The 20,968-nt window shown below is 40.9% G+C and overlaps 1 protein-coding gene across 5 annotated transcripts in view; it reads left to right on the top strand.

The window, feature by feature from the left end:
* The window catches only part of DYM (dymeclin), a 385,584-nt gene that overhangs the window by 39,291 nt on the left and 325,325 nt on the right, over nt 1–20,968 (top strand). For all 5 annotated transcript variants that reach the window (XM_048851023.2, XM_048851027.2, XM_048851022.2 and 2 more), the window contains one exon: nt 20,179–20,231. In XM_048851023.2, coding sequence (XP_048706980.1) covers nt 20,179–20,231 — 53 coding nt within the window. The remainder of the gene's footprint in view (nt 1–20,178; nt 20,232–20,968) is intronic.

The following is a 20,968-nucleotide window of genomic DNA, read 5'->3' as shown; positions in this document are numbered from 1 at the left end:
TGGCTCAACTCTCCTGGTCACCCAAAGGGCCCTTCACTTGACTTGGTCTTGCCAAGCATTGCTCTGTCCCTGATTTCTCTGTTGCTGAGTTTGAAGATAGCAGGCTCTTTCTTAATTAGTGGAAGCATTGTCTGAAGATAGCAGGCCCTCTCTTAATTAGTGGAAGCATTGTCTGCTACAAAGAAGTCATGCATTCTTTAGTGATCTGAAGCAATAGATCCAAACTATTTTATTGGCTATGCTGAGTGCACCAAACTGTCTGCAGTCTAAGATGACATATTTAGCTTTTACCTGTTTTCACTGAAAACATGTGCTGTATCCATTCTGGACTAATGTTTTCTGTCATTTTAAAAATACTTCTTTAATAAGGAGCTATTTTTCAAGTGAATTGTAGAGAGAGTTTTACTAATCTTAAAATCTTAAATTTTGAACATGAATGACAGACTGAATAAAGATGGGAAGATATTATATTAGAAATTTTAGTAAAATATGGATATGAATTTACATCAGTCCAACCCTTATTTACCGTAGCTTTTAGGTGGCTGTAAACTTGATGTTCCAAGGACTGGGTATAAGACAGGTATGGGGTGCCTATTTGGAATTTTCAGTAGGGTTTCTTATAGTTGGCAGGTGGACTGAGCCTCATGCATGGGTGTAGGAGACAGTTCAGGCAACTGGGAGATGGATCATCTCAAAAGGTATTTGGTATGTGGGAGTTGGTCTGCAAGTGGATGTTCAGATGAGAAAAATGGAGGGAATTAGCATCCTGAAGGCATGTTGTTTTGCTCTTATCTAGAAAGATAGGAATGTTCTGTCTTCTGGGGAGAGGAAGGTTGGATGGGGGAATATTCAGGAGCCTAATGGAGGATCTAAAGGAGGGATATGAAGGGGTTGGTTTGCTTGTAGATGATCATAAGGGTTTGGTAGGTGGGAAGCGTAGTGAGAAGGAAGAATAAAGTTGTGACAAACTCACTTCTGTACTTTCTTGGTGCAATTGACTGAGGAAAAGCATACTTGTTTGCTAAGTATTAAGGGCTGTGTACATAGTGTTAAAATTATATTGTGGCTTTTTAGTGTATTGTTTAATATTTTCAAAATATTAAACAGTATACTGATTGATGGAGAAATGTTTGGGTTGTTTTTTTGTCTTGAGGAAAGTCTGTCTCTTAGGGTCTATTCATCAACCTTTACTTGAGTGAGTTTCACAGTATCAGGCCCTATAAATGTTTTGGTTCTGTATAATAATCTGGAGTGACCAAGATCAGGAATAAAAACTGGTGTGAAGAATTCAGTGTACTGAACACCAGATGGTGCTCTTGCATGACAACTAGAATAGATAGTATTTTTAGAGGCATAGTACTGTCTTCTATGTGGCTTAATAATTAGGAGGAAACATGAATGTTTCTAGTTAAGCTGTGCCTAAGAAGTTTTACTGTTTTACAAATGGTGTCAAACATTGCTCCCTGCATGCCACCTTGATCCAGTGGCTGAGCTGGATGATCTTACTTACATGAGCAAAATAAGAGTTCAACACTCATTGTAAAAAAGCAAGGTCAACCTTGTTAAGAAATCAGGGGTTAACCATGCTTTATTACAGTGGGTATTAAATATAGCTATTCCTGTTCACCCCAGGGGATCAGTCATTTTAAACAATGGCTTGAAGGGGTCAGGTTTGTCACTTGTCAAACATGGCAGAATTTTTTTTAGTTAATTCTAGAGTTATACCTCTTCATTGTAGTCTCTTGCAGAATTGGATGGTTTATCAGTAGATGCTAGGTTTCAGAGTAACAGCCGTGTTAGTCTGTATTCGCAAAAAGAAAAGGAGTACTTGTGGCACCTTAGAGACTAACCAATTTATTTGAGCATAAGCTTTCATGAGCTACAGCTCACTTCATCATCGGATGCTAGTTTTCAGGTTATAATGAAAACGGTATCTATGCTAAGTTGAGGTAACTGATGGTGACTCTTCAGGGGGATAGTTTTCATAAGTGGTGTTGGATTAAATTGGGCAAGCTCTTACAAAGTTAAGGTGGATGCCATCTCCTGTGAGGACGTATATGTCATGTCAGCTTTGGCTTTTTAAGTTTTTAGTCCTCTAGCTCAGTGGTTCGCAAAGCTGGTCCGTTGCTTGTTCAGGGAAAGCCCAAGGGCCAGGCCTGTTTGTTTACCTGCCGCGTCTGCAGGTTCGGCCGATCGCGGCTCCCACTGGCCTGGGGGAAGCGGCACGGGCCAAGGGACGTGCTGGCTGCCCTTCCTGCAGCCCTCATTGGCCTGGAGTGGTGAACTGCGGCCAGTGGGAGCCGCGATCGGCCAAACCTGCGGATGTGGCAGGTAAACAAACTGGCCCGGCCACCACGGGCTTTCCCTGAACAAGCGGCGGATCGGCTTTGAGAACCACTGCTGTAGTTAGTAGTGTCAGGAGTGGGGAAGTTTAAGGGGAGATCTCTTCTCTCTTCCAGATCTCTAAAACTTCCTGGGTGTTGGGGCCAACAAGCTCCTATCTGTTACCTGCTACAGTAGATTCCTCCTCCTTCCCCTCCACCCCACCAGCTATGTGTGCTCTTTGCCCCTTACACATAGGAGGAAGCACACCAAGATGCAACATGCCGTCTGTGAAGAAAGCGGGTGATATTGGTGTTGTTGTTATGACTGTTATGTGTTCCTTTGATTGTTATGATGGGGTTCTGCCATGTAGAGCCAAGGAGACAAGTGTGTAATAGCCAGAAGAAGGAGCTGAAAGGGAAACTGCTAGCTACCTGCAGCCCGTTGCGGCATGAGTGATAAGCTGCAGGGGCAAACGTTTGACTCACTCTATAGAGTGACATTTGGCAGCCATTGCCAGTGGGACCTCAGCAGAGTTTATGGGTAACGGAGGGTGGGCACTGCATGTGTATGTGGTATTATAGGGGGAACAAGCAGCGACCTCTGTTAGGTTGCCCAACACTTTCCATTGTAGACGATTCTGCATCCTTATTTTTGAGGAGCTCTAATAATCTGTTTGCAGTCAGGCTGTGGGTATTCATCAGGCAGACTCTCCTCAGGCTACAGAAGTGCCTTTTCTTTATCCCATGAAATTCCCCTAGTTTCAGCCCCCTTGTCCATATACATCATGATAGTCTTTAATGACATGATCTACATGTGATTTTTTTCCTACCAGATTCCTGGCTCATTCAGTTCAAAGGATGGACACACAAGGGGGCTGAATTAAGGTTACACAGGCAGCTATAAATTTGGCATTTCCTAACTTTTAGTTGCTTGACTTATCAGCCTAAATAATGTTTTTGTACGCAGAAGAACTGTTAACAATCTGTAGGCCTTTATCTAGCTTTGCCTGGTTTTAGGCCAAGAGCCATGGGACATGACATGTGATGTGTGAGCCTTGTTCTCAAGTCAGGCAGAGCAGTGCATTGCTGAGGGGAATGTGACCTTATTTTGAGGACTGTTGTTAGTTACAATGTTTTCATGATGGAAAGCTAAAACAGAATTAATTAAAGCAGAACTTGCTGAAAATCATAAGCTTAATATTTAACGTTCCACTTTGTTCTTTCCCTTGAGTTTTAGAAATGGCTGGTTGAAGAATAGTGTGCATGATTCTTTAATGGAAAGACATAAAATGAACAACTCTTATGTTGCCTTAATATGGTGCATTTTTAAAATTGGTACAATAAATTATATGCAGCTTTTCATTCGATGTCCGTCTTATGAATAGTCCATTAAAGTCAGCATTCCCACAGTATGAATTTACTGAATGGGCTGATTCTTCTCTGTTTTGTGAATGATGGCAAGGGAAAAGCTTTGCTTAGTCAAGGGAAAAAGGACCAACGCGGCTACAACGACACTGCATAAGGGAGAAAGCTGTCAGGAAAGCTTCCTCTCTTTTAACAACCCCCTCTTCCCCCCCGGGGTGGTTGTGTACTACAGTTTGGGTCTTATTTATGCCTTATGAAGACTCGCCAGTGTTGTAGCATGTGTGTAACTGCAACTTGTGTGGGTGGTATTCTGACTGATGATTTGAGCCACAATGTTTTTTTTAAAGTAGAGATTCTGTTTCTAATGCTTTGACGTCATTAAATTAAAAGGAGAGTGGCTTCTCAAAAGAAGAATATTCTGTCCTGTCAACCTTTTCACATGGTCAGGCAGCAACTTTCACTCAGTCTCTGTTACTGTGACACTTTTGCTGAAGTCTCTGGGCCAGATTCTGGGCCAGTTACACTGGTATAAATCCAACATAACTGAGTTGAAATGAACTGGACCTACTGTAGATTAAATGCATTGATTTTAATAGGATTCTGGACTGGAATTATGCTGTAATAATTGAGAGCAGAATCTGGCCCTCTACTAATATTAAGCTAGAGATGAGACCAAGCTGAATATAAAAACATACAAGGAATGATAGCCATCAATTTTGGTCAGTAAACTGCCTTTCTTGGTCTTCTCCCCAATCTTTGCTTTTTAAAAAGGTTGTTTCTTACAGGAGATTACTCATCAATGGAAGAAACTCCTTGTGCTATAAGAAGTGATTACAGAAATAGAAACACAAAATAAATTAAAAAAAAAATAAAAACATAAATATAAGATCAGGTGCTAACAGATTAAAATGTGAGTTCAACAAAGCAAAACAAAATTCTGGATTGTCCAAACAAAATACTGTGTGTGAATAGTGATTAGCGTAATACAAGAGTCACTCAATCTGAATAAAAAGAAAAGGAGGACTTGTGGCACCTTAGAGACTAACCAATTTATTTGAGCATAAGCTTTCTTGAGCTACAGCTCACTTCATCGGATGCATCCGATGAAGTGAGCTGTAGCTCACAAAAGGTTATGCTCAAATAAATTTGTTAGTCTCTAAGGTGCCACAAGTCCTCCTTTTCTTTTTGTGAATACAGACTAACACGGCTGCTACTCTGAAATCAATCTGGATAATGGCTCATAATAAGAGTGAGCAAACAATGGATTTGCTTGGTTCACTGGCAGTTCTGAAAAATAATAATAAAATCATGTTGGGGCCTTTTAAACTGGTTTTAATAAAAGTTAAGGAAATTTGGAAACAAGGGGTGAGATTCACAAGGGATATAGGCACATTTCACGAGGGGTGGTTGTCTCCTACCCACCATTAACTCAGTAGCTCAGTGGTTAGGGCACTCACCCAGGACGTGGGAGGAAGGACTGGAACTTGGCTGTCTTCCCTCCCAAATTAGTGCCCGAACTACCAGGCTATAGTCATTCTCTCGCTCTCTGGCTGAACGAGTATTTAATTGTTTATACCAAGTGGAGCAGCTTCCACAGGAGAGATTGAGGCTCACCTAGAATATATTCCTATAGCCTGTGGTTAGGGCACTCACCTGAGAAGTGGGGGACAAGAGTTCAAGTCCCTGCCTCACATCAGGCAAAAGGGGGTTTAGACCCTGGGTCACTCACATCCTGGATGAGTGTTCTAACCACTTGGCCATTGGATACAAGGGGGTCCTTATCCTCCTTCTTGGTTTTGTGAATGGCACCTCAGCCTTTGTTAATCTAGCCAGAAATATCAAAATGTGTCATTTCAGAAATGAAAAAATAAACCATGTGACAGTTCAAGGCTGCTGCCCCTATATTCTGCCTCTGTAGTCCAGCAAGGGCACCTACTCTCAGGCTTCTGGCTCCTCTGGTTGTCACTTCTCTTGGGTGGTGACTTGTCTTACCTCCTTCTGTCCAGAGTATTTGTAGGCTGCACAGCTTCCTGATTGTACTGTGAATTCACCTGGAAAGTCAGGCTGCCTAAGCGGGCCTGCTTTGCTTTCCTCCTCAACAACAGTTAACAGTGCAATTACCATAGTTATAAGTTACCACATAGTATTTCCTCTGCAGGCCTACTTTATTCTTAAGGTAAAAAAGCATTACAGAGAAAACATGAATAAAAGAACCTACACGTGCTAATAAGCTTACTAGACATCACTCCACCTCTGACATTGGCTCTGGCGGGAGCAGTCCTTCGACATCGTACCCAAAGGGTTTCCTTTATGGTCACCAGCTCATCACAGCTTTAGCTCAAAACAAGCACCCAGTCTTATGGGGCCTCAGTAGGCCAGTTCATCCATTACTTCCCTAAGAATTGGAGCCCTTGATGGCCTAGAGGTCTTGTCTGTTGGCTGGTTCAGGAAGAAGGCCCTGAGCCAGTTTAAAATCAATTTGGCTATTTATCCAAAAATCCTTTCTTTGTCTGTTGGTCACTGTAGAAAGCAGTTTGGACTAGTTACTTACCTCTCCAGGGAGATGGCGTCAAAGGGCTGAACAGAGGAAATATATTAGCATCTCCCTCCTACTAGAAAAGATACAGACAATGCCACAATAACATAAACACAATTGCATTTTGAGAACGGGCCCCAAAGGTATTGACCCTAATTCAGTAAGGTTTAACTTAACTCAGTAAACTTTATCTTAATTCCATAGGGTTTGATCAGGATATTGTCAGTCTGTCACAAACCATTTCAACATTTCTGATTTCTTTTTTTTTAACCAAACTTAATTGCCAAAACTGACCCAAATTCATGAAATGTTGTGGTCAATACAAAATTTTGCATTTCAGCAAATTAATTTCATCTAAAAAATGTTGTCCAGCGCTACTCATCATCTGCTGTGGGGTTCCACTGCACTCTCTCACTTATGAGTTGTGAAAGGTTGACCTTTCCTTGCTATAATGGTTCTCAAGTGACTTTTGCTTTGTATGTGAACATATTAAATTAATGTTCCCCCCCATCCCTCAAAAAACCCAAAATGTATGCAATGGTAAGTTGTGCGGTAAATAAGAGTGGGTTTTTGCATGTTCAGTGCATTGCTAAATTAGCTTCCCAAGCATGTACAAATCAGTGTACATTTGTTTTGAATATTGCTTAAAGTGCTGCTACTGTTTTTTAAAAATAAAGTTCTGTGCAAATAAATTATCCCTGTCCCCTCCCCGAGCTGGAAAGTGTTCACAACTTGGTAAAATCAAAACCACTGGAAGATCCAAAGGCATCTCCAAAGGTAATTGGACCACCTTCAGTTGGTGAGAGAAAGCTTTCTCTTACAGAAGTTTGTCCAGTGAAAGATACCACCCACCTTGTCTCTCCTTAGCAATACTTTGAAAGAGCAGTGGTCGTTGTTCATGCTGCTATTTGCTCATTACTAGTGATAGGCAACTCTCCTTGAGCAAGGCTGGCTGAGAACAGTGCATGAATATTGGCATAGCATGTACTTCGGAATCACAAGCCTCAGTGCTCTCCCCCCAAAGCCCACTTGACTGTAATGTTGGTACTTGCTCTAAGCAGCGTCTATTCTCTTGTGGCTGCCCTCAACCTGTGGAGGCTGTCTGGCTCAGTAAAAATTCAGGCACGTAATTAACTGAACTGTCATGCTAGAGTAAAATATACAACTTGTTAATGACTAATGTGTGTATTGTTTGCCTCTTCCTCCTCTTCAGTACAGTGTTAACACCTATTATATCCATACAGTGGACTTCCATCTATTTATATTAGCCAATGTGATAATGTTAATCAGAATGAAATAAGAATTAATTGAGAATTTCTTCACCTTGCATTTATGACTTTGATACCCTGACTTTGAGTTAGTTGTTTAAGTAACTCCTGCTTCTACTGGGGGATTTATAAGACTTTCACCGATAGACCTTCTTTCCTTGATACTTATCTCTTGAACATGTAGTAACTGCAAACACTCTACGTGAGGGCTCCATTCACCAGGGATTCCTTTGGCCTAGAAATGTTGGAAGTGCAGACTGAAGCTACTGTTTCTAGTGTGGTAGTTCATTATGTAGAGCAGTGATCAAATATTGTTTAAAGTAATCTGTTGGGTTTTTTTTCCATAAAATGTTTAATAATAAGGATGTAACTTGGTAAAACAAGAATGAAAAAGTGTCTCTAGGACAATATTCTTCAATGAAGATGTAAATAAATATTTCAAAAATTAACCTAGAAAAATATTCGTATCCAGTTTAATAGCATCACTGATTTCAGTTAAATTTAATTATTGTTTGAGAATAGTCTGTGGAGAATAATCCAACAATGATGGTGGATGCAGTGTTGTTGTAGCCGTGTCGGTCCCAGGTTATTAGCGAGACAAGGTGAGTGGGGTAATATCTTTTATTGGACCAACTTCTGTTGGTGAGAGAGACAAACTTTGGAGCTTACACAGAGCTCATCTTCTGGTCTGGGAAACTTACTCAGACCTTGTCTACACTACAGGTTACTTTGGTATAACATTGTAACTTGTTGTAACTTATGTGATTAAACCACACGCTCCTGAGCAACATAAGTTATACCGACCTAAGCGCTGGTGTAGACAGCTTCTCTTGCTGACATAGCTACCGCCTCTCTTGGCAGCAGGAGTTTATTAAGCTGACGGGAGAGCTCTCTCCTTTTGTCTTAAAGCGTCTCCACCACAAATGCTACAGTGGCGCAGCTGCGCTGCTGTAAGTGCTGTAGTGCGGATGTAGCCTCAGGCTATCTCTACACTGCACTTTTGTCATTAAAGCTTTTGTCGGTCAGGGGTGTGAAAAAAAATCCAAACACCCCGACCGACAAAAGTTTTGACAAAATATGCCTCACTGGGAGTGGTTTTATTTTGCCAACAGCAGATCTCTCTCCTGCCAGCATCGAGTGGCTACACTGTGCCGTGCCACCGTAAGGTAGGCAGTATACACATAGCCTCAGAAAGTTACAGCTAAATGCAATTTGGAACAGATTGTTTAGCATAAGTGGTTAACACACATTTCAAGGGACCATTCAAGTTGAAGTGGCCCATTTACACCCCTCCAGTCATAGGGAAGAAAGGAGTGTGGGGGAGTACCTGGCGGGAGGGTTGTTAGTGGGTTATAGATTGTTTGTAATAAACCATAAATCCAGTGTGTCTGTTCAGTCCATAATTTTTAGTGTCTAGTAAAGTTTGAATTTAAGATAATCTTTTGAAAGTGGTATTGTGCAGGTTTCCTTTGAGGATGAGGACTGATAGGTCAAATATAGAGTGATTGCTTTGTGAAAAGTGATGGAGTCTAGCTTAGGTTCCTTTCATTCTGTGACGAATGTACAGGGACTCTCAAAAGTTTACCTGATAAAGTTGAGGGCTCTTTGATTGTTCTTCTGTGTGTATAAAACACATCTTCCTGGGATGAATTATTGCTTCAAACATACTTGATAGGTAGGTAGAGTGTATATTACTTTTGTGATTCTGATTCATAAGTAATTTCTCAAATTTGTTCTCCTGTCTGGGTGAGTAATCTTCTGAACTACATGACTTTAAGCATACACTGAACCTTATACCTGAAATCATAAATACTTTTTTGAAAAAAGTCCTACCTGACAATAAGGCTGCCATTACTTTATGGGGAGATTTTTTTGGCAGGGAAGGGGGATTGGAATTCTTGAACTGCGGTCTGTGATCAATCCACTACCTGAGCTTTACTCCTTGAAAAATATTCTCTCGTTGTTCATCAGTATTGGAAAATGGTTTGAAGTCTAACACTGCTACACTGTGGATAAATGAAAGGATCCATGCTTAAGATAAGTTTCCGTCTTTATATTCATTCATTAACTAAACAGCATCTCCGGGGGGGATGTGGTGCAAAGCAAATCCAATGGCTAGTGTTTTTGCTCTCATGCCACCTCATGAATCTTGGCTGATGACATGCAGAAGCATTTTCTGCATAAGTGGTTAATATAATCTATCTTCTGTCTTCATAACAGAAAAATTATTCAGGCAACTTTTTCCCCTTCTTGCACGTATTTTTTTCCCCTGCTTGAGTTTAGCTGGCTGTTACAGTTTACATGGCAGTTTACTTTGCATTTCCTGTTAAGCTTTGCCTCAGCTTCCTAAAAATGGGCTGATTTTTTAGGTGTACACTGCACCCTCTTCATAAGGCATCCTTGGGGGCCTAATAATAATTTTGAGTCGTGAAGGAATAGTGTTACAATGTTTGGGCACGGTAGCAATGCTGTACTTGTGGTGGAGGCACTTCCATTATAACCTTCCCCCCAGGTGCTTATAACTCTTGTGCTGAGATTTTGCAGGCATGTTTTTACCTAACGTGTACAATTTTAAAATGGTAAAATACAATTCTGTTTTTCTCTTGTTGTCTGAACTTGAGGAAATGGGGTGTGTCTGGTTTTCAAGGTTTTAACTCTATATTTTATTCTCAGTGGAAAAAGACTAAAGAGGTAGAGAAGTCTGTGCTGTCCAACCATTTTGACCAAAGCAGGAAGTCTGTCTGGTTCTGCAGAATGGTGGTAGTTTGGGTTTTTTCAGTTTGCTTTTCAAAATAACTAGGGAACAAAAACTATGTTAAAAGTGTTATGGTTGCAAAGATAAACACTCAAAATTAGGAAATACAAGAGGTTCAGTTATGAGATTATTGTCCCTTCATATTGAAAGCTTCAATCCTGTAGCAATTAAAAAAGCTATATTAACCATGTAATCTGAGTTACAAGAGCCTTTGGTGTCTTTTTAAGCACCCCTATTAAAAAAAACAACAACACCACACTCCTCCCCTCCCTTTTTGTTGGATTCAGATTATACTGCGTCCAAAGAGACACCCCCACCCTCCCCCAAGTGTAGTTGAAGTGCAATAAACGTTCTCCCAATCTGTCAGTGTCTGGAAGGAATACATCCTGATGACAAGCAGCCAGCTGGACAGATTTTTAGATAGAAAATTGAGAGAAGTCCCTGTTTCATTCAGACCCAGTAAATTGTAATGTCTGTAGGCGTTGATTCTGTTTCCCATTTTTATACCATTTGTCTTCAATTACAGCTGTGTTTCTAGAGCTGAAATAAGAGACCACCTCAGAGATGAAATTTTAACATTTCAAAAAATATGTATTGGCAAGTAAGTTTAATCTTTCTGAAATTCAGCTACAGAATGCTACTATAAAGCAGGCAACAATGCAAATGTGAGTTTCTCTGTAGTCAAACAAGCATAAATTAAAATTGTAGAGGCAGAGTATTAGACGTTGTGCCAGGTGACTGCTTTCTCTCTCATGCATGCAGTCAATTCACTATGCTGCAAAATAGTCTAATGCACAGGATAATCTGCTGATTTAAAAAAAAAATTAAATTTCAATTTGATGGCTCATCTCACTGGTGAAGTTACTCTGTCGTGGAGCATTAACACTGGCTTTACTACTGGAAACCTTTTTAATAACTCCTTTGACTGAAGATCTTACCAAAACCCTATTTATTGGCTCCCATACGCTTGAAGAATGTAAGTATTTGCTCCAGGTTTATTCCCCTCCTAACTAAGGGCTTGTCTACATCATGCAGCTTTTAGCGACAAGGCTGTGTCGACAGCCTTGTCACTAAAAGTCAGCGTGTGTGAATACTCTTTTGCGGTATTTTGTCGGCACTTTTGCTGACAAAATATTTCCAGCCCTATAGGCGACATAAACTTTGTCAGCAGGAGAGCACTCCTGCCGACAAAGCCGTGTTCACACTGCTGCTTGCGTCGGCAAAACTTTTCTTTTGCGGGGGGGCTTTTTTAAGTACCCACGAAAGACAAAAGTTTTGGCGACAACTGTGCAGTGTAGACAAACACTAAGGCTGTGTCTACGCTGAAGTACTTCAATGTAGACACTCACTGCAGCACAGGAGGGATTCTCCCATCACTGTAATTACTCCCCGTCTCTGAGAGGCAGTAGCTAAATTGATGGAACAATTCTTCTGTGTGTGGAGTTTTTGCACCCCTGGGTGATGTAGCTGGGTCAACCTAACTTTTCAGTGGAGACCTGTAGAGCCCTGCATGGATACAAGATTTATATCCACAGCCACGCCAGAGGAGCTGCCCGTGCTGGCTCCTGCGAGCGGCAACCTGACATGCTGCTGCTTTCACCGCTGTGGATCCTGGCCTGGTTGCAGGCCGTGGCCCTGCTGGTTTCACTCATTGTCGCTAGAGCCCTGCAGCTTCTCGGATATCTGCATCCATGGATATAAATTTTGTATCCGTGCAGGGATCTAGCAGCCTGGTCTACGCATCTTTAATTACTTCGATTTTGTTTGTCAGATAGCCAGTGTTTTCCAATAAGCTAATGCTCAGTAAGGATGGGGAATGACTTAGCAAATTGATTATGATAAGACTTAATGCTTATGGAAGGCTGTATACTAGGGGTACTAGGACAGAGACTCTGCCACTGATTTGTGGTGAACTTGGACACCATCCTTGACTTCACTGTGCCTCAGTTTCCCCATCTGTAAATTGGTGACAATGATATTCCCTCACCTTTGAAGTGCTTTGAGATGAGATAAAGAGTGCTTGGAAGTACTAAGTATATGTTATGTAGCATATCTCATCTTCAGACATTAAACTGGCTTGACTGTATTTGTATTCTCAGACCTGCTAGAAAAATGCTGCTTAAAACAGTTGTCTCATTTCTACAGTTCAGACTCTGAATTAGCTGCTTCTGCACAGAGACTGTAGATGCCTTCTTTGACATCCTGGGTTTTGGACCAGTAAAACATTTCCAAATGGTGCCCACAGACCAAAGAAAACCCCTGTCTGGAAACTTAGCTTCCTTTTTCATGCAGTCAAAGCCACACTGGCAGCTGAGCCCCCAAGAAGGCAGAAAGACCTGTGGACAGCAGAATTGGATTTGATGTGAATGTAGTCTTGAGTGTCATGCAATTTGAGACCTTAATCTTGTTAGGAAGAGAATGTGCAGCTAGTCTGTGTGTGCAGGTGGAGGAGACATGGAAGTGAGAGTAAATCATCCATTTGGAACATGGAAGGGCTTTTCAGGATGTAAGAGGCTTCACTAGGAATCTCTGAAGTGATTTTTGAAGTTGATGGATATAAATGGGTTTGGCTTATCCTTAGGTGTACATGAATGTTTACTAGCTAGGAGTGTGTGACCCAGACAGTGTGTGCTGCCAGTGGGCAGAGGGCACAGTGGGTGCCTATGGTTTTATAGGGATCTCCTGGGTCAGATATATGCATAATAGTTCACTGAAGGGTGGCAGTGTGATCTCTGAGAGCCAGTAGCCCACTGGTCATCATAGTCATTGTGAAATGTATGTATGGATAATATTTAAGGAGTTATGTATCTATATGGGAGATTATGTTCTTAAGGTTTTGAAGTTAAGGTAGGTCAACAGAAAGTGACATACCTCAGAAATACTCTGTGGCCAGAGGAATTGGGGATCTACTCATTGCAGGCACAGACAAGGCTTCCTCATGCTAAAAGCAGGTAGTAGCAAGGTGCCTCACAACCCTGGGTACCCCTGGGAAGCGTCGCAGAGTGGATTTCTGTTTGTGATCATCCCGTAAATGTAAATCTATACATCTAGGAACAAAGAATGTAGACTATGCTTATAAGATAGGGGACTCTAGCCTGGGAAGCAGCGACTCTGAAAAAGATTTAGGAGCGGTCGTGGATAATCCTTTGAACGTGAGCTCCGACTGTGACACGGTGGCCAATAGAGCTAATGCAATCTTGGGATTCATAAACAGAGGAATCTCGAGTAGGAATAGAGAGGTTATTTTACCTCTGTGCTTGGCATTAATGTGTCCACTGCTGGCCTACTGTGTCCCGTTCTGGTGTCACACTTCAAGAAGGATGTTGATAAATTGGAGGTAGTTCGGAGAAGAGCCAGGAGAATGATTAAAGGATTACACAACATGCTTTATAGTGATAGACTCAAAGAACTCAATCTATTTAGCTTAACAAAGAGAAGGTTAAAGGGTGACTCAATTACAGTCCATAAGTATCTACATGGGGAGCAAATGTATAATAATAGGCTCTTCAGTCTAGCAGAGAAACGTATAGCATGATCCCATGGCTGGAAGTTGAAGCTAGGCATAAATTTTTAATGGTGAGAGTAATTAACCATGGGAAAAATTTACCAAGGGTCATGGTGGATTCTCCATCACTGACCATTTTAAATCAGGAGTGAATGTCTTTCTGAAAGAGATTCTTTAGGAATTATTTTGGAGATGTTCTGTGATGTGTGCTATACAGAAGGTCAGACTAGATGATCACAATGGTCCCTTCTGGCCTTACAATCTATGGATCTTTCCTGCCCACTGTCCTCCCATTTTCTCTCCTACTCCCACAAATATACTTCCATATTAAATGCTATGGCATTTAGTGAAGTGAGGTGAAGTTTGGGGATGTTTTTGGGTGATAAAGATTTCTCCAGACTTCATTTTTGTCACTGCACACAACCCAGCTGTGGAACTGGGTGCTCACCACAGAAGCATTTGGGCCCCAGGTTTCTGCAGATATGCGCCTTACTTTGTCAACTTGTAGATGAAAGGAGGTACTCTTTTAGTCAACATATAGTTAGACTATGGAACTCATTATCGCAAGATGTTATTGAGGCCAAGAATTCAGTAAGATTGGATGTTTATATGGATAACCAGAATATATCCAGAGTTGTTATAGTTAATGGGTAAAATAAGAGTATTTGTAAGGGATTTAAGACCTCATATTTCAGGGTTAAAGACAAAATCTAACCTTTAGGGATGAAGATTAGATCTTCATGGGGGCAAACTATCTGATATCTTTCCACTGTAAAGGGTTATTGCATTTTCCTATGAAGTGTCTGCTTCTGGCCACTGTCAGAGACTGGAGTACTGGACTAGATGGACCATGGATCTCATGCATTATAGCAGTTCCTATGGAATCTCAATTTGGAGGTTTCCTTGGAGTATGATGATTGGTTTGGCTAATCCATTAAATCCTGTTTTTCTATAGTTCTTTTGCGTGATTTGAGGGTGAGTGGGAGAGCCATACCTCCCAGGAACTAATCTGTTTCATATTTTAACCCACTGGAGAGGTTTGGGCTTCTGGATGCACCTCTCTTGGTTTTACAGGGAGGAATTCTATTGAGAACATGTGGGATGATATATAATTACTATATGAGCATGCAAACTGGAATGTACAAAAACAGCTTGGGCAAAATATCTCACAAGTAGAGGAGATTTGAGCTTTAAAGAAGGCTCTTGAGTCACTTTCTGCCAGAGAGAAAGTATACTCCTGTCTTTGGGAACCTCTGACTGTAAAAGAGACTGGCAACTAGGTTAGTTTATGCTTGGAGCTTTCTGAAACCACTGAAGTCGGTCTTTCCCCTAATTTCCCATTGTAAAGAGGGCTGAATAACTTTTAAACATAAATACTTTCAATTTCCGTAACATTTTCTGTCCAGGGACCTCAAAACATTTTGAAAACAGTAAGGATTGAATCCTCACTTTTCCCAGGCCTACTAACATACCTGCATTGGCAGGTGATACTGGGGTCTACTCACCTGCTCACCCTTCACATCCCTTTGGTAACCTGTGTTTCAGATGATAAGCAGAGGGAGTCTGCCTGCTTACCTTCTATAAAAGCAGGACAAAGATGTATGGGAAATGCACAAGGGAAAAGATGAACAAAATTGAGAGAATCTACGGAGGCGAGAGAACTAGGTGAGGGTGTGTGCTGGAGCTGAGAAATAACAGTGCAGTCGAAAGAAATTAGTGTGTAGAAACCTTTGGGGCTGTGGAGAGAGAATGAAAAGATACAGCAAGACAGATGAAGCTTAAAAGAGGCAGAAAGAGGAGAGAATGAAAAAGCATAGTTTTCTATTCAACCCCTCTATGGTAAAGCAAACAAAAGCCCTCTAGATTTTTCTCAGCCTTGGGCTGATATGATATCCTTCCCCTGGCCCAAATCCATTTAGGATGTTTGCGCCACCCTCATTTTCATTCTGAAAGACTGACCACAATGCTCCCTCCTGTATTGCTATGCCCATTTTATAGATGACAGCTTCAGATCACTAGAATTGTTTACTTACACCAGCAATGAATTTGGCCTTGAGAGGTTAAGTGCCTTGCCCAAGGATAGCTGAGTGAGCTGATGATAGAGCGAGGAGCAGAAATCTAGTCTCTTAACTGTCTTCTTTACTTGCTAGACTCAGCTCCACCTCTAAACGTCTCTTGGTGCTTAGTGAAAATTCTGGTTGTGATATTTACCTTCTTTGTATTCAGAAGGTGACAAACTTAAAAAACAAAATCCCATTTCATAGTTGCACTTGGTAAAATATATCTAGCTCTTTTTGATGGAATAATAGGCAGTTACCTATAGACTGTCAGCTTGTCAGAAAACTCATTGAACTGCAGTTATCCTAGGCCGGGGGTTTTGAAAATGGAAGTTCAATAGACTCCAGCTTTTCTACTGATTATAGCATGTTTCTTTGTACCAGGTTTCTTAAAACAAACAAGCTGGGCCTGGAAGCGTAAAAGACCCCACCCAAAAAACCTTATTGGCTTTATATATATATATTTAGTGAAATACTTCTGTGATGGATTGTATTTACTGAGGGACAACCTATCCTAAATGTTCAATTACTGAGGGACAATCTACACTCATTGCTATATTTCCTTTCCACAAGCTACTCTCAGTATAACCTTTTATGAGTGATGTACCTGAATATTTGGATGTTAATATCTAAACTGTATCATTAAATCTATTAACCTTAATTTGGGTTACTGCAGATTATGTACTATATGTATTTTATGACTTTTAAACCAAAATTTGTACTTTTGGATAATGTAAGCATTATACCCAGATGTATAAACACTCTTTCCTTAACCTGTGTATTATATAATTTTAACATTAGCTTTAATACATTTTTTAAAATCTGTTCTTTTCAATGGAGTTTGTCAGGTTAATAACACTAAATTGGAAAAGGGGAAATTTACATTCTGTTGTTAAGGAATCTTGTCTTTCCTTGGTAATATTGGCAGGAGATAAGATCCTTAAATATCTAATATAGAAGCAATATAGAGGTGTTCCATTTAACGTGGCCTTGGGCAAGATGCCTACATACTGTTTCTGTTTTTCCTGTCTCTAAAATGCAAATACTTGATTTACTTCACAAGGATTATATGAGGATTAGTTAATTTGTACGATGCTTTGCAGGCCTACAGACTTAGCACCTCTAGTGGTGTGTATGTATTTTATAGGTTTCACATAGTTGGGATTATTTTAAGATTGTTTGGTTCCCTTCTCTCTTCCTCGCCATCCCCCCTTTTCATTGAAAAATCCTTATAAGTAGCTGTTTTGATATAGATATGTAATCTGGCAATTAGTGAACGTGTAAAAATCCTGTCCTCATGATATATACGTGATTTACAATTGCATCTGTTGTAACCACATGCAATAATTATTGAAACTGGGTTACAGTATTAAGTCTGAAATTAAATGTTTGCTTATGGAGGCACTTTCAGTTTTAGAAAAACGTTACATTCTTCCTTTTATATCCACACATGATGCAACGATATTCCTAGTACAAAAGCAAAACTTTTTCTACAAATTGAAACTGTAGACCTATGTTTATTTTCAGGGGCTTATTCCAAAACAAGCATCGGACGAGTGAAGTTTAGGACATAGAAATTATCTGTCCGCTTTAAATATGAATTGTTTGACAAAGTGAGATGAATGTTAATTGTCCATTGTATGGCCACACTACTTCAAATAATGCATGCAGTCTGTGTGACTGAGGTAAATGGAGTAACTAAAATGACAGGTTTCGGTGGTAGCCATGTTAGTCTGTATCAGCAAAAAAAGCGAGGAGTCCTTGTGGCACCTTAGACTAACAAATTTATTTGGGCACAAGCTTTCTTGGGCTAGAAGCCATTTCATCAGATGTATGAAGTAAAAGATACAGGAGCAGGTATAAATACATGAAAGGATGTGGGTTGCTTTACCAAGTGTTAGGTCAGTCTAACGAGATAAATCAATTAACAGCAGGATACCAAGGGAGGAGAAATAACTTTTGAAGTGGTAAGAGAGTGGCTCATTACACACAGTTGACAAGAAGGTGTGAGTAACAGTAGGGAGAAATTAGTATTGGGGAAGTTAAGTTTAGGTTTTGTAATGACGCAACCACTTCCAGTCTTTATTCAGGCCTAATCTGATGGTATCTAGTTTGCAAATTAATTCCAGTTCTTCAGCTTCACTTTGGAGTCTGTTTTTGAAGTTTTTTTGTTGAAGAATTGCCACTTTGAGGTCTGTTATTGAGCGACGAGAGAGATTGAAGTGTTCTCCTACTGGTTTTTGAATGTTATGCTTCCTGATGTCAGATTTGTGTCCATTTATTCTTTTGCGTAGAGACTCTGGTTTGGCCAGTGTACCTGGCAGAGGGGCATTGCTGGCTCATGATGGCATATATCAGATTGGTAGATGTGCAGGTGAACGAGCCCCGGATGGTGTGGCTGATGACTTAATTTCCCCAATACTAATTTCTCCCTACTGTTACTCACACCTTCTTGTCAACTGTCTGTAATGGGCCACTCTCTTACCACTTCAAAAGTTATTTCTCCTCCCGTGGTATCCTGCTGTTAATTGATTTATCTCGTTAGACTGACCTAACACTTGGTAAAGCAACCCACAGCCTTTCATGTATTTATACCTGCTCCTGTATCTTTTACTTCATAGAATCATAGAATATCAGGGTTGGAAGGGACCTCAGGAGGTCATCTAGTCCAACCTCCTGCTCAAAGCAGGACCAATCCCCAATTAAATCATCCCAGCCAGGGCTTTGTCAAGCCTGGCCTTAAAAAATTTCTAAGGAAGGAGATTCTACCACCTCCCTAGGTAACGCATTCCAGTGTTTCACCACCCTCATAGTGAAAAAGTTTTTCCTAATATCCAAACTAAACCTCCCCCACTGCAACTTGAGACCATTACTCCTTGTCCTGTCCTCTTCTACCACTGAGAATAGTCTAGAACCATCCTCTCTGGAACCACCTCTCAGGTAGTTGAAAGCAGCTATCAAATCCCCCCTCATTCTTCTCTTCTGCAGACTAAACAATCCCAGTTCCCTCAGCCTCTCCTCATAAGTCATGAGTTCCAGACCCCTAATCATTTTTGTTGCCCTTCGCTGGACTCTTTCCAATTTATCCACATCCTTCTTGTGGTGTGGGGCCCAAAACTGGACACAGTACTCCAGATGAGGCCTCACCAATGTTGAATAGAGGGGGACGATCACGTCCCTCGATCTGCTCGCTATGCCCCTACTTATACATCCCAAAATGCCATTGGCCTTCTTGGCAACAAGGGCACACTGCTGACTCATATCCAGCTTCTCGTCCACTGTCACCCCTAGGTCCTTTTCCGCAGAACTGCTGTCTAGCCATTCGGTCCCTAGTCTGTAGCTGTGCATTGGGTTCTTCCATCCTAAGTGCAGGACCCTGCACTTATCCTTATTGAACCTCATCAGATTTCTTTTGGCCCAATCCTCCAATTTGTCTAGGTCCCTCTGTATCCTATCCCTCCCCTCCAGCGTATCTACCACTCCTCCCAGTTTAGTATCATCCGCAAATTTGCTGAGAGTGCAATCCACACCATCCTCCAGATCATTTATGAAGATATTAAACAAAACTGGCCCCAGGACCGACCCCTGGGGCACTCCACTTGACACCGGCTGCCAACGAGACATGGAGCCATTGATCACTACGTGTTGAGCCCAACAATCTAGCCAACTTTCTACCCACCTTATAGTGCATTCATCCAGCCCATACTTCTTTAACTTGCTGACAAGAATACTGTGGGAGACCGTGTCAAAAGCTTTGCTAAAGTCAAGAAACAATACATCCACTGCTTTCCCTTCATCCACAGAACCAGTAATCTCATCATAGAAGGCGATTAGATTAGTCAGGCATGACCTTCCCTTGGTGAATCCATGCTGACTGTTCTTGATCACTTTCCTCTCCTCTAAGTGCTTCAGGATTGATTCTTTGAGGACCTGCTCCATGATTTTTCCGGGGACTGAGGTGAGGCTGACTGGCCTGTAGTTCCCAGGATCCTCCTCCTTCCTTTTTTTAAAGATTGGCACTACATTAGCCTTTTTCCAGTCATCCGGGACTTCCTCCGTTCGCCACGAGTTTTCAAAGATAATGGCCAATGGCTCTGCAATCACAGCCGCCAATTCCTTTAGCATACATCTGATGAAGTGGGTTCTAGCCCACAAAAGCTTATGCCCAGATAAATTTGTTATTCTCTAAGGTGCAACAAGGACTCCTCGTTGTTTTTTTTTTTAAATTACAAGGTCATAGGAATTGCAGTACTGCACTATAACAAATTTATTTAAATGCAGTAATTGTATTATACAAGCGGCAGGCCTCTATAGGCTCAGGGATTGTTATTGCTCATATAACTAAATGCTTCCTTTCTTCGTCTTCAGTGCCGAGCTAAAGCTGTTGGAAGAAGCCACCATCTCAATCTGCAAGTCTTTAGGTGAGAGAGATTATTTTGATGTCTTCACATATTTCTGTGTTTATCAACTTTTCTGATAAATTAGTGTTCATGTAAACTTCTATGTCTGTATTTATTTAATTTTGCTCATCTGCATTTCAATAATGAGATTTTTAAAATCATATTTATCTCCAAGTGGAAGATGAAAACACATTCTACTAATCTGTGTTGCTTAAATGTAACATTATCACATTATTCTGGGTGTTGCCAACAGACGGAAGTGACTTGGGCATAGTTATTTTAGTAATTGAGCAGACTTCTTTTAAATAATGATTTTTAAAGCATTGCCCCTTTAGAAGTAGAAGATCAGTGGACGATATATAGAGTGTCAGTGGGCAAAGATGGAGTCTAGTGTGTGATACCTGTCATGTGGAGTTGACACTTGAATTAGAAGATGAGTGCATATTCTGCTTCTCATTCTGAATTTTAATTTGATTCCCTGGATGTTTTAAGTTTTAACTTGCAACGTTAACTCTGTTCTTTACACTATAGAAACTTCTAAAATATTGAAAGGGTAACAATGCTGATAGAGAGAGATTATGCAGGGAAGAACCAGGGATGGTAGAAGGGTGAGGAATGAAATGACATTGTCACAGTCAAAAAGAAAAGGAGTACTTGTGGCACCTTAGAGACTAACCAATTTATTTGAGCATGAGCTTTCGTGAGCTACAGCTCACTTCATCGGATGCATACCGTGGAGTTTCCACGGTATGCATCCG

This window comes from Caretta caretta, chromosome 5 (assembly GCF_965140235.1).
Source record: "Caretta caretta isolate rCarCar2 chromosome 5, rCarCar1.hap1, whole genome shotgun sequence".
Taxonomy (NCBI): Eukaryota; Metazoa; Chordata; order Testudines; family Cheloniidae; genus Caretta; species Caretta caretta.
Note: the sequence above shows the minus strand (reverse complement) of the source record. Positions and strands in the feature narration are given on the sequence as shown.